The 21,040-nt window shown below is 39.8% G+C and overlaps 1 protein-coding gene across 3 annotated transcripts in view; it reads left to right on the top strand.

Moving 5' to 3' along the window:
- LIPH (lipase H) overlaps positions 1-21,040 on the top strand; it is a 36,669-nt gene that overhangs the window by 3,889 nt on the left and 11,740 nt on the right. Inside the window, exons 2-6 of one of the 3 annotated variants that reach the window (XM_074329003.2) lie at positions 11,438-11,590; positions 12,351-12,718; positions 13,916-14,024; positions 18,559-18,660; positions 20,318-20,407. In XM_074329003.2, the coding sequence (XP_074185104.1) occupies positions 12,431-12,718; positions 13,916-14,024; positions 18,559-18,660; positions 20,318-20,407 (589 nt within the window). In that variant the 5' untranslated portion in view covers positions 11,438-11,590; positions 12,351-12,430. The remainder of the gene's footprint in view (positions 1-11,437; positions 11,591-12,350; positions 12,719-13,915; positions 14,025-18,558; positions 18,661-20,317; positions 20,408-21,040) is intronic. The other 2 variants (XM_019735843.3, XM_074328992.2) reach the window with 2 other exon arrangements.

Genomic DNA, 21,040 nt, shown 5'->3' with positions numbered 1-21,040 from the left:
TTTAGATTCAGGGCAGTGCGTCTTGTGAAGACAGAGCAGAAGGATCCCTTGGCAATTTCATCAGAAAGGGAGCAGGTTGTCAGGGCTTCGTCTTGTCTCGAGGACTCCATCCAACTGGGAGTCATATGAAATACGCCAATCTAAGGAACCCAGTTGTCTCTTTTCTCGGTTGTAGTCTAGAGAAATATAGCCAGTAGTTAGAAGCAGAGATGTCCTTCCAATCAAGAAGACCTTTTGTCTATCCAACCCAATTTTCTGTGGCAAAGAGAAAACAAAACAACCACTCTATTTAGTCCCTAAGCCTGAGAATAAGAGGTTTAGTTTATTTTGCACAGGAAGAAATAGAAACACACCACCACTCCCAACAGACCAACCAAGGTGGAGAGCTTTATTCAACTGTTAGTGGTACAAAATGGAGGTCCACCAACCTCAGTCTCCAAGGGGAAAGGAAACAAATTGAAACACTGGGAGACTATTTTGATTTGTGCAGAAATAGTAAAACTTCTGCCCAATCACCTCCAAAACACTTTTCATCTTTTCACTCTGGTCTTTCCATGAATGTGTGTAATTATAGGAATTATTTTTTTAAAGTTTTATTGAGAGATAATTCACATACCATGCAATTCACCCATTTAAAATATACAATTCAATGGTTTTTAGTATATTCACAGGTATGTGTAACTATCGCCAGTCAATTTCAGAACATTTTTATGACCTCAAAAAGGAGCCCAGTACCCTTTAGCTATCACACCCCAATCTCCCCATCTCCCCAACACCCCAGCCCTCTGCAACCACTAATTTGCTTTCTGTCTCTATAGATTAACTATTCCATACATTTCATATGAATGGAATCACAGAATATGTGTTTTTTTGTGACTGGTTTCTTTCACTTATCAAACTGTTTTCAAGATTTATCCTTATGGTAGCATGTGGAACCATGTTTGTTAACTAAAGGATATTTAATTAGCCAAAACAACAACAACAACAACAACAACAAAAAACACCCTGCTTGAAATAAAGGTGACAAAACACCTATCTGATCCATTCTAATTACAAGATAAAGTATGGTTATTTTCAGGTCTTTTAAATTGAAATTGAAAGAAATTTTAAATTCTTGCTACATTTATTTTTTAGACTGTGGTTGTCTTTGGTTATAAAACTGCCCTGGAAGTTTGTCTGAACAGATGCCTCTTGTCCTTTCAACTCAGCTAGCTTGCATATCTTAGAATTTTGTATCCAAAAGAATTTTATATCCTTAGATTTTGTATCCATTTTGTATCTAATGCTAGAGATTAGCTAAATCTCTAAGGAATGAGGGACAAAGCTCTCATTTTAATATAGGAAAAAAGATGGACCAAATTGGTTATTTGTTTCACCTTGTTAATGATAAAGCCAGAACCAAATTTAGTTCTCAGGCCACGGTGTAGCACTACCACCTGTATATGGGCAGATGCAGTTTTTCTTTTACAAAATCCTTCCAAAATGAAGGAAGGAAACGAATTAATGCTTACTGAGCACTTGCTTTATATCAAATCCCATGGTAAGTGATTTACTTATATTATTTCATTCAGTCGTCGTAACAACCCTATGAGAGCAATACTATTAACCCAACTTATCATTAACATCATGAACAATTACTAATTTTTTAGCATTTACTGTGTACCAGGTAATAATGCTTCAGATACTTCATAGATATTATCCCTAATTCTCAGAACAATCCTGATAGGATGTTTAAGATTAGGGTGAGGCAAGTGAAGCGCTCACCAGATACAAAATTTAAGGGGGGAAGGGACACCAAAACTCAGTAATCAAGATAAATTATATTTATAATTTAATATTTTAATGCAAATGGTAATATGCATACCATTAATAAGGCATATTAGAATGCATTTTTCTAATAATGTAATATAAACTATATGCATAAATAATATTCTAATGCGATATTTTTAAAAGATGAATAGCAATGCAAATAAGTCCATTGATGAACAAAAGATCAAAATTTAAATAAAGATAGACTATTGTTTGTTTTACAACTCTGTGTTATTGTACAATAGGAAAAATCATTTCCAATCAGCCAACTGTCCCTGGGCCTGTACCACCTTGATTTCCTTGCTGGATGCTTTAGGGAAGTTGACAATGGGAAGTCAACAGATTGAATGATGGGAAGGATTATATCTATAGTCATATTAATATTTTTTGATTATAGAGCTTTTATGAACTTTTCACACTTGGTTGAAAATATGGGGAAAATATATATATATATTTTATATATATTTATATTTTATATATATAAAATATATGTTACATATATTATATATATTAATAATATGTATATTATATATATTTTATATATAATATATGTAATATATGTATATATATATGAACCTATCTTGGCTTCTTGACTCTCAAAGAATTTCAGAATTTTCTTTCCTCTTACGCATACTCACAGTTGTTCATCAGTGGGTTATTTCTATACACAACACCATCATCTTTTTTTACTGAACATCTCTTTGGAGATGTTCCAAAGAGAATTTTGTATGTTCCATACAGAATTTTCTTTCAGTATGGCTCTGTAAGCGCTGCCTAACAGATTGGCAATATTGTGATCATTTGACACATGTGAAACAGGCCCAGAGAGGTTAGGTAATTAATTACCAGAGGTCACTTAGCTAGTAGGCAATGGAGTTGGACCGCAGACCTAGGTCTGACTCAAAAATCCATGCGCATTCCAAAATTGTGTTGTATTTTTGTTTAAGATGCTGACATAAGAAATATCCAAACCTGCAGAGAACTTTAATGGGTTTATTTGAGCCAAACTGACGACAATTGCCAGGAAGCAAAATATCAGCGGATTAAGAAAATATCCAGAGAATGAAAGTTTTGCCGCTTATTTTATACATTAGAATAAAAGGAGAAGACGTAAGGGGGGTGGGGGTTACATGAAATCTACTGGTGATAGATTAAGGGGGTAGGAGAAAGCAAAGCAGGGAAATCTCGGGGATTAGATGAGAAGTAAAACAGAGAGACACATACTTCTTTTACATTGGTGGGCACAGGATAGTTAATAATTAACATTAACAGCACATAGAGATGGTATTTGGGGAACGAGATAACAATGAGGGGTTCTGTGGTCTCCTGCTCTGGTGTGGTGGGTGTACCCTGAGGGGTCCGGAAAAAGGGATTTCTGACATTCCAAGGGTATGTTATCTTAGATGCAAAAAGACAGTAGACAAGATCATTTAAGGTAAAGATTGACCTTTGTCAAGGAAGCTACAGGCCAAGGATGTGACTACCTGCCTTGACCTGCTGTTAGTTAGGCATTTTTATGTTCAGACCATCCTATGTGGTTAATTTAGGTCTCTGAGTTTGTAGGCCCTGCCATGCTGGTCTCCCCTGAGCTTGTCAGGTTTAGTATGTGGCCCCTTTTTCGTCTACAAAGATATTTGCCATTTTTCTGTAAAAAGCCGGATAGTAAATATTTTTAGCTTCGTGGGCCATTGGTCACTCAACTCGGCCCTATAGCAAGAAAGCAGCCATAGACAATACATAAATGGGCATGGTCACATTTGGTACATGGGTGATCATGCATCATGCATTAGATTGTAACAAAACATCTCGGGCACAAATATGTTATCTCTGAAGATGTTACAGCCAAATTTCCCTGACACCCTACTTGGATATGTTTCTTTTAATGTAACAGAGGGAAGGCACTAAATGATAATCAGGCCTATTTTACATAGGAATTCCTCATTGGATGGGAGACATCACACATCCCATTGTAATTTTCCACTTGTTAACAGGAAATGGCATTTCAGAGTAATTGAATTTCAAAGTACTCTGAAAAGGAAAGGTTAAGTTTCTCTTGTTTCATATAAACTCTAATAGAAACGGTGAAGCTTTAGAAACCAGTTTAACGTGTTCTGTGGTTATTCAGTTTGGCTCTGTTAATGCTACCTCTGAGCAAACTTGACTTTGTAGCAATACAAAACAAAACAAATAACCAAAAAGAAGTTTGCTTTCTGAAGGCATACAAATAATTAATCATTTTAGAAATACCAACATAAAATGGAACTTAAAAAACTGTATTTATGAGGGTGAAGCAATTTAACAAATTTGTTATTCACAAATATCTAGTACTTGCACGCTCTCCAAATTGCCTGAGAATTTAGGATCCAACAAGAAGACAAGTTTCTATACAAGGTGCTGGGAACACAAGACTGGACAAAAAAACAACACAGTATCTGCCTTCACGGACCTTAAATTAGTTTGGAACGTGGCCCCAAATAGGATAAATTTAATGTTTCCTTCATAAAATGTTATTAATTCTGAGAAGATAAAGGTTAATAATCTTAGGCAGTTTTAAACTAAGAACATTAGAAATGGAATGCATGACCCATTTTTATTTGTATGTTACCTTCTGGGCCTTGTCACCTGCAGATATATTTTTACATAGTTTGCCATAATACATGTGCCATTTCACACTCCATTTATTTTATAAACATTACATCATACACACTTTGTAGTATTCATATGGATCATTCTGAATGGCTGAATAAGGTGTCAACAGGTTGATATTTATCTGGGAAACATGTATTGATGCCAAGTCTGAGCCAGGCCCTTTTCTTGGTACTTGGAATACAGCAGAAGATAAACAGACAAATAGATCAGTTATCTTGGAGCTTCTATGCCAGTGGGGGAAATTATTTCAGAATAAGGAAAAGAATGCTTCAGTTATATGATACCAAAAACGAAACAAAACAAAAAACAACCATGTAACATTTAAGGAAACAAAATTCTCTGAAGTGGAATTCAATACAAGAAGAAAGTAGAATAACATCTATAAATCCTGGGGGAAAGAATATTGTTCAAAGCCAGGTCCTCATTTAGTCAAAGAGTTCATTTAATATGAGTGAACTTAGAAAATATGTTATTCATTGTTAGACCTTCTTGAAAAGACAGCAAGAGCCTTTCACCCATGGGTGAATGGAGAAGCATAGGAGAAAAACTCACTGTAAACAATGATTGTATACATTGTAGAACTAAACCGCATAACTGGGGAAATATGGACCCAGAAGATGATTTTTATTATATAGGCAGGCAATTCTCATTATTTATGGTAATGTTCTATACAGTCACTGTAAACACTGGAATAGCAAACACTGCACCATTGATCCCAGGGGAAATACAGGGTTAGGAAGTGCTGAGAGCCCCTGGTTACATTTTTGTTGACTGATCAACACATAATCTTATTTGGTGTTTAAAGATGCCTTATTTAACATGTGTTCATTGACATGGCCAACAGCACTGTAACTCATGCCTGAGCAAAGCTCATCCAACACATGGATTTTTCTCTGTTTAATCACAGCCTTCTTGAGTTTAGGAACACCAGACAGTAAAGACGACCTACATACATGAGGGCTGTTTTAAACAGTGAAATTGCCAAGTAAATGGCAATCTTTGCAGAAGAAGCAAAAAGCATGGCAGTAAATAGACAGTGAAAAATACATTTGTTGTGACAGCTGAAACAAGAAGGCAGAGTGTTGTAGTGTTTGACCTCAGCTGAGAGGGGGTATGTGGGGCAACTCAAAATTTTTTTCCGTCACACTGTGCATGTCCGCAAATGACCGCAAAATCACCTCAGGTATTGATTTTAGGGGTTACAAATAAATTTTAACAAATATGAAACCCACAAATCATGAGGATTGACTGTATTTGGACAATGGGAGCAAAAAGTGTATGTTTGTGTGAATGTGTGTATATGTGTGAAGGAGAGCAGTGTCTTAATTTTCTCCTCTTGGTAGGGAATGAGGAGATAGAACCGAGACAGTAAATAGAACAGAAACTCTCTGTGATTGATTAACCAATACAGAGGCTTTTAAAAATATATTTATTTTTAAACTAAGAAGAAAAAAAAGGACTCACCAGATGAACTAAAAAAAATTTTATAACTAATAAAATTGAGGAGGTAGAAGTCAGGTCAGTGGGGACAAGTATTGAGTGTACTAATGTCCTTGTCACGTATAATAGGACAATTGGTGCCTTCTTTTACTAAAGCAAGAACTAGAGCAGAGTAAGGAAAGAAAACTGTTCTGACAAAGGTCTGTAACAGGACACTTGGCAGAAATCAGCAATATGCTCCACAACAGTCTGAGATAGTTTCCTGATGCTCAAAATCCTTGGTAGGGGTTCACATTGGTGGGTAATTAAGTCTGAATAAATATACCTAAGTCTGGAGCAGTTCTGCCTGTAGTCTCCTTGAGGCCTACTGTCCACTCATTTATTACATCCCATGAAAATGAGATTTAAGTATTTCATATAACTTTATAAAGGTAAACACCGGAAGAATCAAAGCAGGCTATAAACGTCCCAGTAGGAGAAAGAATACATAAATGAAAACAAGAAAGAGAGACAGAGCAATCCATACAGCAAAAGATAGCAAACCAAGAAAGCACTAAAATGAGAAACCACAGCATTACCGTATTAAATTCAGTTGTGCCAGTTTGGGTCCTCCAGGAAGCAGACACCAAGATGGGATTAGACACACGAGGGATCTATAGGAGGAGACGTATGTGAAGGATAAAGGAGCCGGGCGTAGGTGTAGGCAGAAAGAGACTTCCCACCATGATGCAGATCTTACTCCTGAGAAAGGAGATGGTAAAGGAAGGAGTGGGGCGGACGAGCTTCAGCATTATCCTGAGACCATTTCAGCCAGGCTGACGGGGAGTCCTGAACCAAAGTCGCCCATTTTTGGTATCCGACATGAAACAGGAATGGCCTGTGTGGCCTGGCACCAGCACCTCACAGTGGTCAGTCATTGGTGAGGAGCAGCCTGGGGAGCCATGGCTTCTGTGTGAACGTGGGGCAGCTGGATGCATGTCAACTCAGCTGTGCTCTTTGCAGAAGGTTCTCTGGAAGGCAGATCAGAGTGAAGCACTTCTAAGGCCTCCACACCAATTGTGTTTGTTATGCCAACAAATGTGAACGCACCGATTTTTCAAAAAAAGGCTCTCAGATTGTGTCGTAAAATAAAACCTAGTTAAATGCTATGTGTAAGACCCCTTAAAACAAAGGGATTCAAAGGTTTAAAAAGGATAAAAACATTCTAGGCAAATGCTAACAAAAAGAAAGCTGAATAACGGTTATAATGTCATGTGGTTGATTCAAGGCAAACAAAGCACATCATTGGAAAAGATATAATTCCTGAAACAGTAAGTCTAGGTAATACAGTAAGAGTAAAAATCTATGAAACTAAAACTTAATAGTTTGGGGAACTTGAATCTGCCCTTCAGTATGTTGTGGTGCTTTGCAAAAGAAATGCCCCATTGTTGGTTTTTAGATACATTATTTCCAGATGATAAGAGAATAAGATTCCTGATTCCCAGACCAGGCCAAATTCCCTGTTTAAATTCTCATTTTACACGATATCTCTGTTACATGGCATATGTCACAGGTTGCTGTTTTACACTGATTTGTGTGTTTTATTTCATTAATGCTTGACTCTCCCTCAGAAATGCCTGACACAGAACCTAGGGTAGAGCAGACTCTTGTTGAACAAACTGCACATTTCCTCTGAGGATTGCAGGTAATACTGGGGGTGCCAAAAAAATATATACACATGGCTTGCATTCATCTTTTCTTATTGGTATATATAGAGTATTACAATTTTAATACAGTTTTTTCCTTTCTTAAAATGTGCATACATTTTTTTTGGTACCCTCTGTATATGTAAAGCTGTTATAATACTTAGTACTGAGAGGAACTAGGAAATCTGTTTTTACTCAGTTCTTGCAATGGACTTTTCCAGAGTGCAATGCCATTATAAAAATAACTCAGACATTTAAAAATACATGAAGTCAGAGTGGTTCTATTAAATGAAAAATAAAAATCCATTTGCTCTGCTCTTCTTGCCTTTCGGTAACTTTCCATTTTAAGGGCTTCTAGTAAAGACTCAGCAAGTCAAGGAGAGTGGTCAGCCATCCCACAGACATGAAAGTTGGCGGTTGCTGCTGAAAAATAGCTTGGGGCCATACTTCACAGATCTCTGAGTCTTCCAAGGACTCTGATGTGTGCCTTGATGACACACTGGCCTAATATTGCTCATTTGGCTTAAAATGAACAGACATAATAAACAGTTCCCTTCTTTGGAATGGGATCTCTATCTTCCCCGGTATGAATTCATTCATAATTAATCTGCACAGCATTCCTCTCTTGGGCAGGTAGGTGGCAAATGAAAGGTGACATAATTTCTCCAGTCTACCTGTGAGTCAGTTACACAACCAGAAACAAAACCCGGTTTAACTGATGGCTAAGACCCAGAGGCTCAGCCCTTCCCATGATACCTCCTGTTCAATAAAGCGACTGAACAGTCAGTTATTTACTCTGGGACTTGCTCTACAAGCATCACACCAGTTTCAGTCCATGTTCTCCAGGAGCATGCAATCTACAAGAAGAGAAAAATGACGGGTACCAACAGATGGAGAAGATATTTACATAGATGAATAAGTTCTCACATCTAAGGCACAGAATAGTGTCTATAGTTAACAATACTGTATTGTATACTTGAAATTTGCTAAGAGACTAGATCTTAAATCTTTTTACCACACACACAGGAAAAAAGTAACTATGTGAGGTGAAGAATGTGTTCACAAGTAACCATATTGTGGTAATTATTTCACAATACATACAAATATCAAATCATAGCGTTGCACACTTTAAACTTACACAATGTTATTCGTCAAATATGTCTCAAAGCTGGAAGGAAAAAAGAAAAAAAGAAAAGTATATTATGAGCATGCCTCACTGTACGTGCAACTTGACAGTGTAGAGTAAAAGGAGAAATGTGTGAATTTGGGGCTCACTGTTTTCTAGGATGAGGGATTTCAAAGCCTCCTTAATTTTTAACCTTCTATTTGAGCTTCTTTTGCCTGTTCTATTTTGGAACTTCACTCACTCCTGCGTACCAGAGCCTTTGCAGGAAGTTTCAAATAAAAGCATACATGAATGGACCCAGATTATTAAGAAAGGGTAAGGACCCAGGAATAAAACTACTCTGAGGCTCAGAATGAGGGAGTAACAGTTTCTGGTTGTACAAGTGTAGATTCACTGAGAATAGGGCCCTGGGTAAATGGTTCCTAAATCCTATTGGAGGAAGTCAGAAGAGATGTTTCCCAAGGCACTCGTGTCCTCCAGTGGCAAGTGAACAACCTTCCCTTTCTTTTCCCTTCCTCTAAGGATGGTCATTGCAGAGCCTTGCCCACTCTCCCGAATGTCCCAAAGGGCCATCTCCAGCTTGCAGCCACGGATGATTTGTTGCAACACTTCACCTCCTACTTGGCTGTTCTCTCTCAGCCGAGCAGGATGTGGGAGAGTGGGTCACAGCACAGTTTTAAATAATTCTTATAATGAAAAATACGATACATTCTTCCCAGTCATTATATTATTATGCCTGGATACTAACATTGAGCAGAGGATTACTTTTAACTTTTATTTGATCATGGTTCTTCACGAAGGCCTTACATAATGTTGCAAAAGTAATTCTGTCTCCATACCCAAGGACCCCAAAGCCCTCTTTCCTTCCCACCCGCGTTCTCATCTTGCAACTCGACCTTTAGTTTATTTCCAACTCCCTATTCCCTTTCAAACAGTCTTAAACATTTCTGTCTCCTTTGGTTTTCTGATATGAGAACACACAGCCTCCCTCCTGCTTTATGTGACACTGGTATGGCCCTGTCCTCTTTCTTCTTCCTTTCATTTAAGCTTTTTATTTGGAAATAATTTTGAACTTGTAGAAAGCTAAAAGAATTAAAAAAAATACACAGAACACAAATAATACTTTGCATAGATTCATCTATTGGTAACATTTTGCTACATATGCCTTATTTGTTCTCTCTCCATCCCCGGTTTTCTTTTTCTGAACCAATTGAGACTAAGTTGTCCATTATATTTCAGTTGTACGTCTTAAGAATTAGGATTTTTCTCTTATGTAACCATGGTATGGTTATCAATCAATTAATTTAACACTGATACCAAACTTTTATCTAATTTGATGTCCATATCCCAGTTTTGTCCATGGGCCCAATAATTTTTTATGTTCTTTTTTTCTTCCATCACAGGATCCAGTCCAAGACCAGATATTGCCCGTATCTTGACTCTTTAGTCTCCTTTAATATAGAACATTTCCACAGTCTTTCTTTTTTCATTTATGACATTAACCTTTTTAAAGATTCAGGTCCCTTTTTAAAAGAATAGACTATTCCTCATTTTGTGTTTGTCGGATTTTTCCTCTTGGTTAGATTCAGGTTATACATTCCCCACTGAAATACTAGAGAGATGATGTTGTGTCATTCTCAGTACATTACAGCGAGAGGCACATGATGTCTGTCTGCCCCTCACCTGTGATGCGCGTTCAGGTAACCTAGTCAAGGTGCTGTTCAGTTTCTCCACTGTGCAGTTACTGCTTTCCCCTAATCACTAACAAGCAATCTGTGTGAGACACTTTCAGATCATATACGTATGCTCCTCCTCAAGCCACCTCCCTCTCGGTTCAGCACCCATTGATGAGTCTTACCTAACCAGTCTTTTTTTTGGGGGGGGGTGTGGAAGGGGAACAGGACTTTTTTGGGGAACAGTGTGTACTTTCAGGCCTTTTTTTTTTTTTTCCAAGTCAAGTTGTCCTTTCAATCTTAGTTGTGGAGTGTGCTGTTCAGCTTCAAGTTGTTGTCTTTTCAGTCTTAGTTGTGAAGGGCGCAGCTCAGCTTCAGGTCCAGTTGCTGTTTTCTAGTTGCAGGGGGCGCAGCCCACCATCCCTTGCGGGAGTCGAACCGGCAACCTTGTGGTTGAGAGGACGTGCTCCAACCAACTGAGCCATCTGGGAGCTCAGCGGCAGCTCAGCTCAAGGTGCCATGTTCAATCTTAGTTGCAGGGGGCGGAGCCCACCATCCCTTGTGGGACTCGAGGAATCGAACTGGCAACCTTGTGGTTGAGAGCCCACTGGCCCATGTGGGAATCGAACCGGCAGCCTTTGGAGTTAAGAGCATGGAGCTCGAACCACCTGAGCCGCCGGGCCGGCCCCCCTAACCAGTCTTTATCATGATGATTGTAAAATGGTGAGCCTCAACTCTAGCCTTCATTCCACATTTGCCAGTTGGCACTCAGCATTATACTATAAGTAAGAGTCCTCCACTTATTTATTTGTTTGTTTGTTTATCCATTTATTTGTGATGGAATCATGGATTCCTAGTTTTTTCCAAAGTCCTATAGCTCATTAGTGTCCTTAATTATTTTGTGCTCAAATTATCCCAGATCTGGCCAGTGGAAGCCCCTCCACCTGGCTCCTGTGTCCTTGTGACAAGTTTTTAAACACTCACTTTCTGCCATAACAAGATGCTCCAGGCTCATCTATGCTATTCTCCTCCCCACCCCTGACTTTTCTTCTAAGGCCATCCTTAGAACCTACTCAGTGGGATGAATGCTTGAAGGTGGTGCTTGAAGAGCAAAGAAGAGGGTCCAAAAACGCCACCGTGCTCAACAGTTTCAGATGCTACTGAAAGGCTCAGGGCAAGGCACACCCCGTTCCCCACCGCTGTCTCAGGTCGGTGCTCTAAGCAAGAGGTGCTTGGACCATGAACTTTCAGTTATTGAGCCCTCTACTCTGTGCTGGGATCAGTGAGGGATACACAAGCTTATAGGGCACCATTCCAAGGAGATTGTGGTCTAGCAGCATAGGCAGGCACGTATATAAATACCCATAATACACCCTTGAACGTGTTTTCATTGTGCTGTCACTAAGGTCCATAAAGGGGCTCGGGGAGTTCTGGGATGAACAATATTTATGGTTGGGAGAATTGGAGAATTGGAGAAGGCTTCATCGAGGTGACTTTTGGGGTTAGACCCTGAAGGAGGGTAGAATTTGGAAAGATGGCTCTCCTGGTGAAAAAGGAGTCACTACTTATGAACTCCTTATCAGTATGACTTTGCAACTTCATTCAACTACCGTGTTTCCCTGAAAATAAGACTTATCTGGAAAATAAGCCCTAGCATGATTTTTCAGGATGCTCGTAATATAAAATAAGCCCTACCATAGTTCCCTGAAAATAAGACTGGGTCTTATGTTAATTTTTGCTCCAAAAGACACATTAGGGTTTATTTTATATTACAAGCAGCCTGAAAAATCATGCTATGGCTTATTTTCCAGTTAGGTCTTATTTTCAGGGAAACATGGCAGATCTAGCCTCCTGCTAGGTGCTGTAAGGCACATAGAAAGAACTCCAGCAAGTGTAGGACAGCATTCTTACTTGATGCCCAACTAAGGAAAGAACTGTCATGATGCCATGTATTTTTTTTATTTTTAGACACAGATGAAACATGTCCTTCATTCACAAGACTGAGCTTTCACAGTGCAGTGGTTGGTACGAAACTAAATGTGAAGCTGATGCTCTACACAAGGAGAAATCTGACCTGCGCACAGGCTCTCAACTCCACAGTTTTAGGGAACTTGAATGTAACCAAGAAAACCACCTTCATTGTCCATGGATTCAGGCCGACAGGCTCCCCTCCAGTTTGGATTGGGGACTTAGTAGAGGGTTTGCTCTCTGTAGAGGATATGAATGTCGTTGTTGTTGATTGGAATCGAGGAGCTACAACTGTAATGTACCACCATGCCTCCAGTAAGACCAAAGATGTAGCAAAAATCTTGAAGGAATTTATCGACCAAATGTTGGTAAGGGAAAATGCTCTTCGATAATTCAGGACAAAATTGAAACTGGCCCATTATCTGGAGAGTTAAAGCCAAGAGATGTCTGCAATGAACATGCGGTGTTATTTTGTAAATCCAAATAAGCCCCAGGGAAGGTGGAGGAAAGGGCTGGAGGGAAGGTCCCTAGGTATGGTTGTGCAGGTTGTGCACTGCACAACGCACCCATCTAAGTGAGCATCACTGTCCTTATAGACATTGTAGAATTGTATGTGTATTATGATAACTTTCCAGCGAATGACAGAAATGTGTCCTGAAAAAGGGACATTGTTTTCTAACTCACATGAAGTTGTTCTGCGTGTAGCAGAGATTCTGTGTAGGGGTTTCCCTGGCTTCAATGCCTAGAGCTTCCTCAACTTTATAGCTGTTCCTTTTCCTAGCAATGCCAAAAGTTTAGTGACCGGATTATCCAAAACCAAAACTGATACCCATGATCTGATGAGAAATTCTTTTGTATATTTGATTTATGTTTTTAGTAGACTTACCGAAGATTAAATAAATCTTAAATTTTATTTAGTGATCAATCTTATGAATTGCCCCTTTTATAGAAAAAAACGTGGCTTGATAGCAGGACTATTTCAGAGAGAGCCACTGTGGCCAGAAGTGGCATCAGTTTTATTATACATGTGCTCCGCACCTAAGCCACAGCCCTGGAAAAGTAAGCATTAAAATGACTCATAGCGCCTATCTCAGCAGACTATGGTCAGTGTGGTCCATCCCCACCCTGCTTTCTTTCCTTCTTTCCTTCCCTCTCCACAGTGGATTCATATAACTGAATCAGCATGAAGATAAACGTATTGTTGTCCTTCTCCCCAACTAGTAAAGTTTTAAAGGTGTCTCAGCTTGGTTTCCAGCAGAAGTATAAATGGAGACACCATGGCATAAGGTTAAGGCACTAGTTTGGAGTTGGACAGACTGGTTTTATCCTGCTCTGCCGCTTCCCCCACTGCCTCACGTTGGGCAGATTACTTGAACTCTGGACCTCAGTTTTCTTAACTGTATCATCAAAAGAATAGCATATATTTTTTTGCAGTGGTGTTGTGATGCTTACATGAGATAATGGATATACATATTTCTCCAATGTCAACAGATAGGAAATTTCTGCAAATGTTGCCTACTCCTTAGCCTTGACAATTTATAATGATGGACCTCTTGAAATTTCAGGCAGAAGGAGCTTCTCTTGAGGACATTTACATGATTGGAGTAAGTCTAGGAGCCCACATATCCGGCTTTGTTGGAAAGATGTACGATGGGCAGCTGGGGAGAATTACAGGTAAGGCTTCCTGTGGATGGACAGGGGGTCGGCGGCCTGGGCAGGGTGTTCATGGGGCAATGTGATGCTTGCAGGCTATTCAAGTCCTTGGGTTCGAAGCCAGCTCTTCTAATTATTTAACATGTCTGAGCATGTGTCCTCTTTTGCAAAAGGAAGATCATACACTAAAGTTGACCTCAAGTTATTATTTAATATAATATGTGCAAAGCACTTTGTAAGTTGTGTATACCATGAACAACATGGTAGTGACTTTATTTCTCTTATGGCTAGGAAAACAGCTATGTCCCATGGAGATTTGATCTGCGTGTCCCAAGCAGATAGCCTTCTTCCTTTCATTTAATCAAGAGTAGCTTGAACTACATACCTAAAATGTTTTTGTCCGCAAGGATAGCTGGAGTCTCATGATAGGAAAATGAGATGGGAATTTCGATGGTTGGGGCTTACTCTCCGAATATCAGCTTTCAGGCCAAAACTGAATGAAAACATTCAGCCACACAGCAGGTCAAATCTCAAACAAACCCATGCTGGGCTCTCTTGCCTAGTGCTCTAGTAACTTTCCACAGCTACAAATGAAGGACTGAGGGAGGCTTTCTCTTTCAGACTTAAGACCTCTTCAATTTATGTTTCCTAGAATCCATCCTTACATGGAGATAGTTATTTTAATTCTAGGGAACATGGAAGGTAGAAGGAGGAAGGGGAGAGGTCAATGATTCAAACCTACTACATTTGGTAGGTAAGCTTTTAGGGTTACAAGTCTGAATGTGCTACTGTACTTGACAGGTAGCCCTGGGTAAGTGATTCTCTCTCTCTCTCTCTCTCTCTCTCTCTCTCTCTCTCTCTCTCTCTCTCTCTCTCTCTCTCTCACACACACACACACACACACACACACACACACACACCACATTGGCTGGTCCTTGAGGTCACATTCTTTTTTCCTAGCTGTTTTTTTCTCACTTTCACCCCAAAGGCCAAGTCTGCCCTCATCTTATTATTTACCTGTTTTCCTAGGAAAGCAAAGCTCCACTTATTATCTATCTATCTATCTATCTATCTATCTATCTATCTATCTATCTCTACTACTACTATGTTTTAGAAAACAATGTGTCTTTATTTTTAAAAAATTTCCTTATGGGTACAAAAGACTGATAGCTGGAATTTGCTTGTGTCCCTTAAGGGAGCACCTCTTCTGGCAGGTGGGACTTTTTCCAGTGATGTGTTTAGAAGCTGATCAGTTCTGCAAAAAAAAGAAAGGAAGGAAGGAAGGAAGGAAGGAAGGAAAAATGGCAGAAAGAAAGAAAAAGAAAGAAACAAGATTCCTGATTTGTAGCGTTTGCTGATTTCCATGGTATAAATACACCCACCATGGCTAATTTCAAGCTAAGAACCTGACGTCACTGACCACAAAGTTTAGGGAGAGAAGAGCAAAATCTGCTCTCCAGTGCTTGTCCTGCTGGGCTCCAGCCTACTGCTGCCTTACTCTGCTTACCTCCCAGTTTCCTCCTCAACCTCCCAGCAAACGTGTTCCATGATAAGTTTCAATGTGAATGCAATGTAACGTGCTCCCTGACCATGGAAATTCCCCCACCCAGCCTTCCTTCCACTCTCCCCACGAGACCCTGCGCTGTGGCCTGGACTCAGCCAGTGGCCCACTGCTGACTTTTCTGACTCCCCCAAGGTCTCTTGATTTCTTATTCTCTCTGAGTTCCTAGGTCAATCTCAGCTGTCCCCCAGAGCAGTTTCAGGGGTAAAGTGTTTCCCTTACCCACTCACCTCCCACTGCCTTGCCTGAGTGGGCTCACTGAATTGTGGGGTAGGAATTTGGCCTGTTACCCAAGGACACAATTCACTCCCACTTCCCAAGTATCGATGGTTCTGCTTGTTAATAACCTAGGCCAGAATGGCTGCTACATCTCTTCTATGTCCCTTTCTTTCTCCTGCCCTTCCCTTTGCTTTTCCTCTCCAGACACATCTCCTGGTTTTACTTTTCATTAACTTCTTCAACAGAAGATGCAGAGGACGAATGGATTTTAAAATATTTCAAGTATCTACACCACTTGATAATACATTAAAGTTGACTCTCAAAGTTGTGTAAAAACCACCTTGGAGTGCTTGTTACAACGCTGGCTTGCTAAGTCAGACTCTCTGGGATTGGGGTCCAGGAGTCTGTACTTTTAACCACAAGAGGCAGGTCGTTTGAACACTACCTGCCGAGAAACACCTATGTCCAGTTAGGTTGCCGCTAGGCACCTGCAATGCGGCTAAAGCAGGTTTTTAGATGTGCTGTGAGTGCAGTATACACACTGGATTTCAAAGATTAAGTACAAAAAGAGAATATAAAAAAAATCTTAGAGTTTTCACATTGATTACATGTTGAGATGATAATATTTTGGATATATTGGGTTAAATAAACTGGGTTAAATAAAGTGCATTATTAAAATTAGTTTTCCTTGTTTGTAAGTGCTGCTAGAAATTTTAAAATTATATGTCTGGCTCACATTATGTTGGATAGCACTGCCTCGGAGACTTCTTGGTGACCTTGGGGATGAGAATAAGAGGACCCTGAAACTGCATGCAAATGACGTCTGTCCAGGGGAGAGGTCCGGAGCAAATTCTCTGGATCACTATCTAGACACTTTTTTGGTGATCTGAGAGCAACAAGAAAGAGCTCCATTTTCTCATTTTGTTTCCATTCTATAATCTCAAAATATTCTGGATTCAGATCCAGAAGTCCTTTTGTAAGTCTTCAGAAGTAGCTATTAATTCAACTTCCATCTTGCAGATAAGGGAACTGAGGTTCAAAGAAGTAAAGGAACACGCCTGAGGTCACAGAGTCGGTTGGTGCTAGGTTTGGGGCTCCATGTCACATCTACTTACTCCAGTGGGCTCTGCCCACACAAAATACGCAGCATTTTAGGGCATCTGCACTGTGGAAATTCCCTGCGGCCCCTCCCCCACCCTGCCATTTTTGGCTGACATTATAAACCGATCATTTGCTATCGCTTATCACTAAGGAGATCATATGTCCACATTTACTGTGACAGTCCCCATTTGTGCCTCGAGTGCAGGTATAATTATTAATAGTCCCTCATCACTCTCAAAATTGCCCTGGTTTGGACTTTATACAGCAAGCTGGTTTATCTGCTATGATCTGGAGGCTGCTGTAAAACGGGCTCTCGCTGTTTCCCTGTTCATTTTATTGCACAGGAAGTGGTGCTGTCTTCTGGGAGGAGGAGGCGGCTTCTCCAGCAAACTCTTCCCCCAGTCAGGAGTTTCTCTCGCTCTGTTGAGAGTATCCTGTGGACTTGGGTGCCTGGGTGTAGCTCCATTTCCTTCCACATTAGTTTTAGTTGGGAGCAGACAGAAGAATAAAAAAAGTTGGTGGGTGGGGGAAAGAGAAGGAGGTAAGGAAAGGTGCAGATAAAGATATGCCTCAAGGAAGCAAGAGTGTTTGGAGAGGAGAAATGGAGAGATTGAGGCTAGAACCAGGAAAGTTGAGGCAAAGATGCTGTCTCTTGGATTTCATCTCTAACACCCGGGAGATGTCATTTAAAATGACATTCATAGATAGTATCTTTAATATGTCCCTTGAAACCTTCTTCACTCCAGGTAGGATTCTAATAAGCAAGGCATATTCGAACCTCTCATGCTTTATTTTTGTTTTTAGTCTCAAGTTTTTATTTTGTGGTTACAGCATCATGGGATCTGCCGTCTTGTTTTTACAGCTGTTTCAGCATGATGGTGAGGAACGCCCAGCTAGCATTGATCAAGGGCAAAAGAATCAGTTCAGGCCTTTATGGGGTGGATCCATTTGTAGGAATTGACACCCACTTGAACTCCCACTTCGATACCTTCCCTGACACCTGACCTCACCTGTGAGTTTCACTCTTTCCTACCCAGCTTGCCAGACTCAGTGCAGTGAAACCAAGGGCTCAGCAGAGAGAGGTGATTGAATCATGAGGCTGTGGCTCTGGTTGTGACACTTGATCTTCCTGAACGTCAGCTCATTCTTCTGTAAAATGGGAATGATGACAGCTGCCCTGCCTCCCTCACCGGCGTGTGATGTGGAGCTTACGAACTAGTATAAATGAGTAAACATGGAAACTATAAAGGACTTTATTAATAACAGGAAGGAAAGGCTGAGGGAGGTTTCTGGATCATTTAAAATGGTATATGTAAGTATAGCATCCACTTTTTATATGCACCCTCAGGTGATTTTTCTTGAGGAACCAGTTTATCCCCACACCTCTGGTCCCCATATGTCTGTGCACTCTCTGCTGTTGAGCTCTGCACAAGACATACCTCCTGATGGAGTCTGGGTGTCATTCTCAGGGGGCACTGCCAGGGTAACCATGTCTACCCTGGGAAAATGCTACAGGGCTGTGGAAAGCAGCCTGACGAAGCAGGATGGGAATGAATGCTTGCCCACTCGAGGGTGCCCTGCAGCCTGTGAGCCATCCTTAAGAAAGAGATCAAAAGCCTGGCTGCAGGTGACTCATGGCGTGGGGTTGCCAAGCTGACTCTGTTTTCCTTCCAGGTCTCGACCCTGCGGGCCCTTTATTCAATGGAAAACCTCCAGAGGACAGATTAGATCCCAGTGATGCCCAGTTTGTTGATGTCATCCATTCCGACACTGACGGTAACATTCCCGTCCTTGTGTGTCAGTGATCTGCTGCTCCAGACTCCCACGGAGCCTTCCCCCGGGGGAACTGTCATGCAGGGGCAGGTCAAGTTCCTCCAGATTCCCTCTTTTCGTACGGGGCGGGGTACCAGACCCACAGAAATCTTTCAGGGAAGCTGGTTTAATAATGAGGCACCCAGGATCTCTTGCTGGAGTGAAGATGCTTTTCCCATTGTCTCTTTTTATTTTTGAAGTTATCATCTTGACCAATCAAGGACAGGCTGATTTTCACACCGTGTGGACAAATGTTTCCATACATACCACTGGACCTGGATGCATGATTTCCTGTTTTTATTGGTTCTTTCTCATTATTTCCTTAAGCTGAAAGTTATGTTCAAGTGTTGCATCTCTCTACACAGAGTGATTCTGAATTACCTATAGCTCTCCAGCTCTCTCTGGGTCTTCCTGGCCATTTCTGTCTTTCAGGGTGCTGATTTCATGTCTGGGATTGGGTACATGTCATGGGGTTTGGGGTGATATAGCTTCATATCTAGATATATGGGAGAAGAGCTGGAACAGAAACTCGGGGAGGGGCGAGGGGACAGAGAAGAGTGCTCTGTACACCCTTTTCATGATACAACCACCTAAGAAAACCCTTGACCACTTTTCTTGGGCACTCTGATGTAGTGTCAGCAATTGTTTGCCTTAGGATAAATGTCTCCATGAAACAGCTATATTCTTGCTGTGTAGTTTGCAAAGTATTACCTTACTTAAGTGCAGTACCTCACTGCCATTTTAATGCTTGATGGAATAGAGCAATTTATGTTTTATTCTTGGAGAGAAAGTGTATTTTGAAGGAAAGAGTATAAGCTTTGTAGTCAGGGAGAAGTGGACTCAAAACCCATATTATGTTTTTTCTAGTGGTGCCTTGTTTATTCCTTAAACCCCCTGAGCCAAGTCAGTATTTTCATCTGTGAGTTACTTCATCTGAATTTCCCTATGGTTACTTTGTAGACATTGTGAAATTAGAAGGTGTGTAAAACACCTAGATAGTATCATGCCCATGGACACATGTAGGTTCTCGATATGTAATACTTATTGAGATAAAACGATGCACTATATATGTATGCGTATATTATCTTTCTAATCAAGCATTTTACTGATTATTTGGGGTTACAAGGTTAAAGAGAATAAGCAATTACTAAATCTATCTATAGTTCTTTAGGTCCCCATTTTCTAGAAGACTATCCAATGTTTTTACCACTCTGGATCCCAAATTTTTAAAGATCATTTTCTACTGAGTAGACATTCATTTTTCCCTGTTTCTTATTCATTAAAGATGTACACAAATGCAAATAGAGGCTCAGGAAGCACCTGGAAATTAGAGGGTTCCAGCCAAATGTAAAGAAGAAACATACCATTTTATCAACCCTGCAGTGAATGAGTGACCAAACTCTCTTATGTCTTTAGAAATATTGGAAATAGATTCTATTACCATCTTCATAGTCTCCTAGTTGGAGACTAACTAGCTAACTAACTAGGTGGGTAACTTTGGGCAAAATATTTAAATAGAAATAATAATAATACTACAACCCCCGCCCATAGCTTGCAGGCAAGTGAGCTATGAGATGTGAAAAGTTCAAAGCAGTATAAAGCATAGTGCATTCTCTTTTAGCACTGGGCTACAAGGAACCATTAGGAAACATAGACTTCTACCCAAATGGAGGATTGGATCAACCTGGTTGCCCCAAAACAATATTGGGAGGTAAGTGCAGAAAAAATTCTATTTTATAAAATAATGGCTTAAAAAAGGCATATTTAAAAAATATTATTCTATGTGGGGTAGTATTTAATAGAAAACAAATTTTCTAAGAAGATAAAGGTGGTATAAATATAAATTACAAATTGTTATGTAAGTATACTACTTTTAAAAACCATAAACATATGATTAAGAGGTATTATGAATTATTTCTCTCTCTTGCAAAGGTATTTCTTTGACCTAGAAATTCCACATCTGGAAATCTTTCCTAGAGAAATAATGGAAAATATAGACAAAAATTAGAGTGCAAAGATATTCAACACAGTGTTGTGTATAATAGTTAACTTTTTAGAAATAATTTCAATGTCCAACATAGGAAAATTACTAAATGAAAATGGTACACCCACCCAAAGAAATATAATTATTAAAAATTATTTGCAGAGATTATTGAAAATACTTACAATATGCTGTCAAATGAAAAAGGCATAGAACTATACAGTATGATCCTGACTTATTTTTTAAATGTATATTTGTATATGTGTGAGTATAAAAAAAAAAGACTAACCATTTAACCATAAATGCTCCAACAGATTATATTGGACTTCTAGGTGATTTTCTATCATTATTTCCTAGTATTTT

Source organism: Rhinolophus sinicus, chromosome 17 (assembly GCF_057876585.1).
Source record: "Rhinolophus sinicus isolate RSI-liver-muscle chromosome 17, RSI-T2T, whole genome shotgun sequence".
NCBI lineage: Eukaryota > Metazoa > Chordata > Mammalia > Chiroptera > Rhinolophidae > Rhinolophus > Rhinolophus sinicus.
The sequence above is the reverse complement of the archived record's forward strand: the minus strand, read 5'-3'. Positions and strand labels throughout refer to the sequence as shown.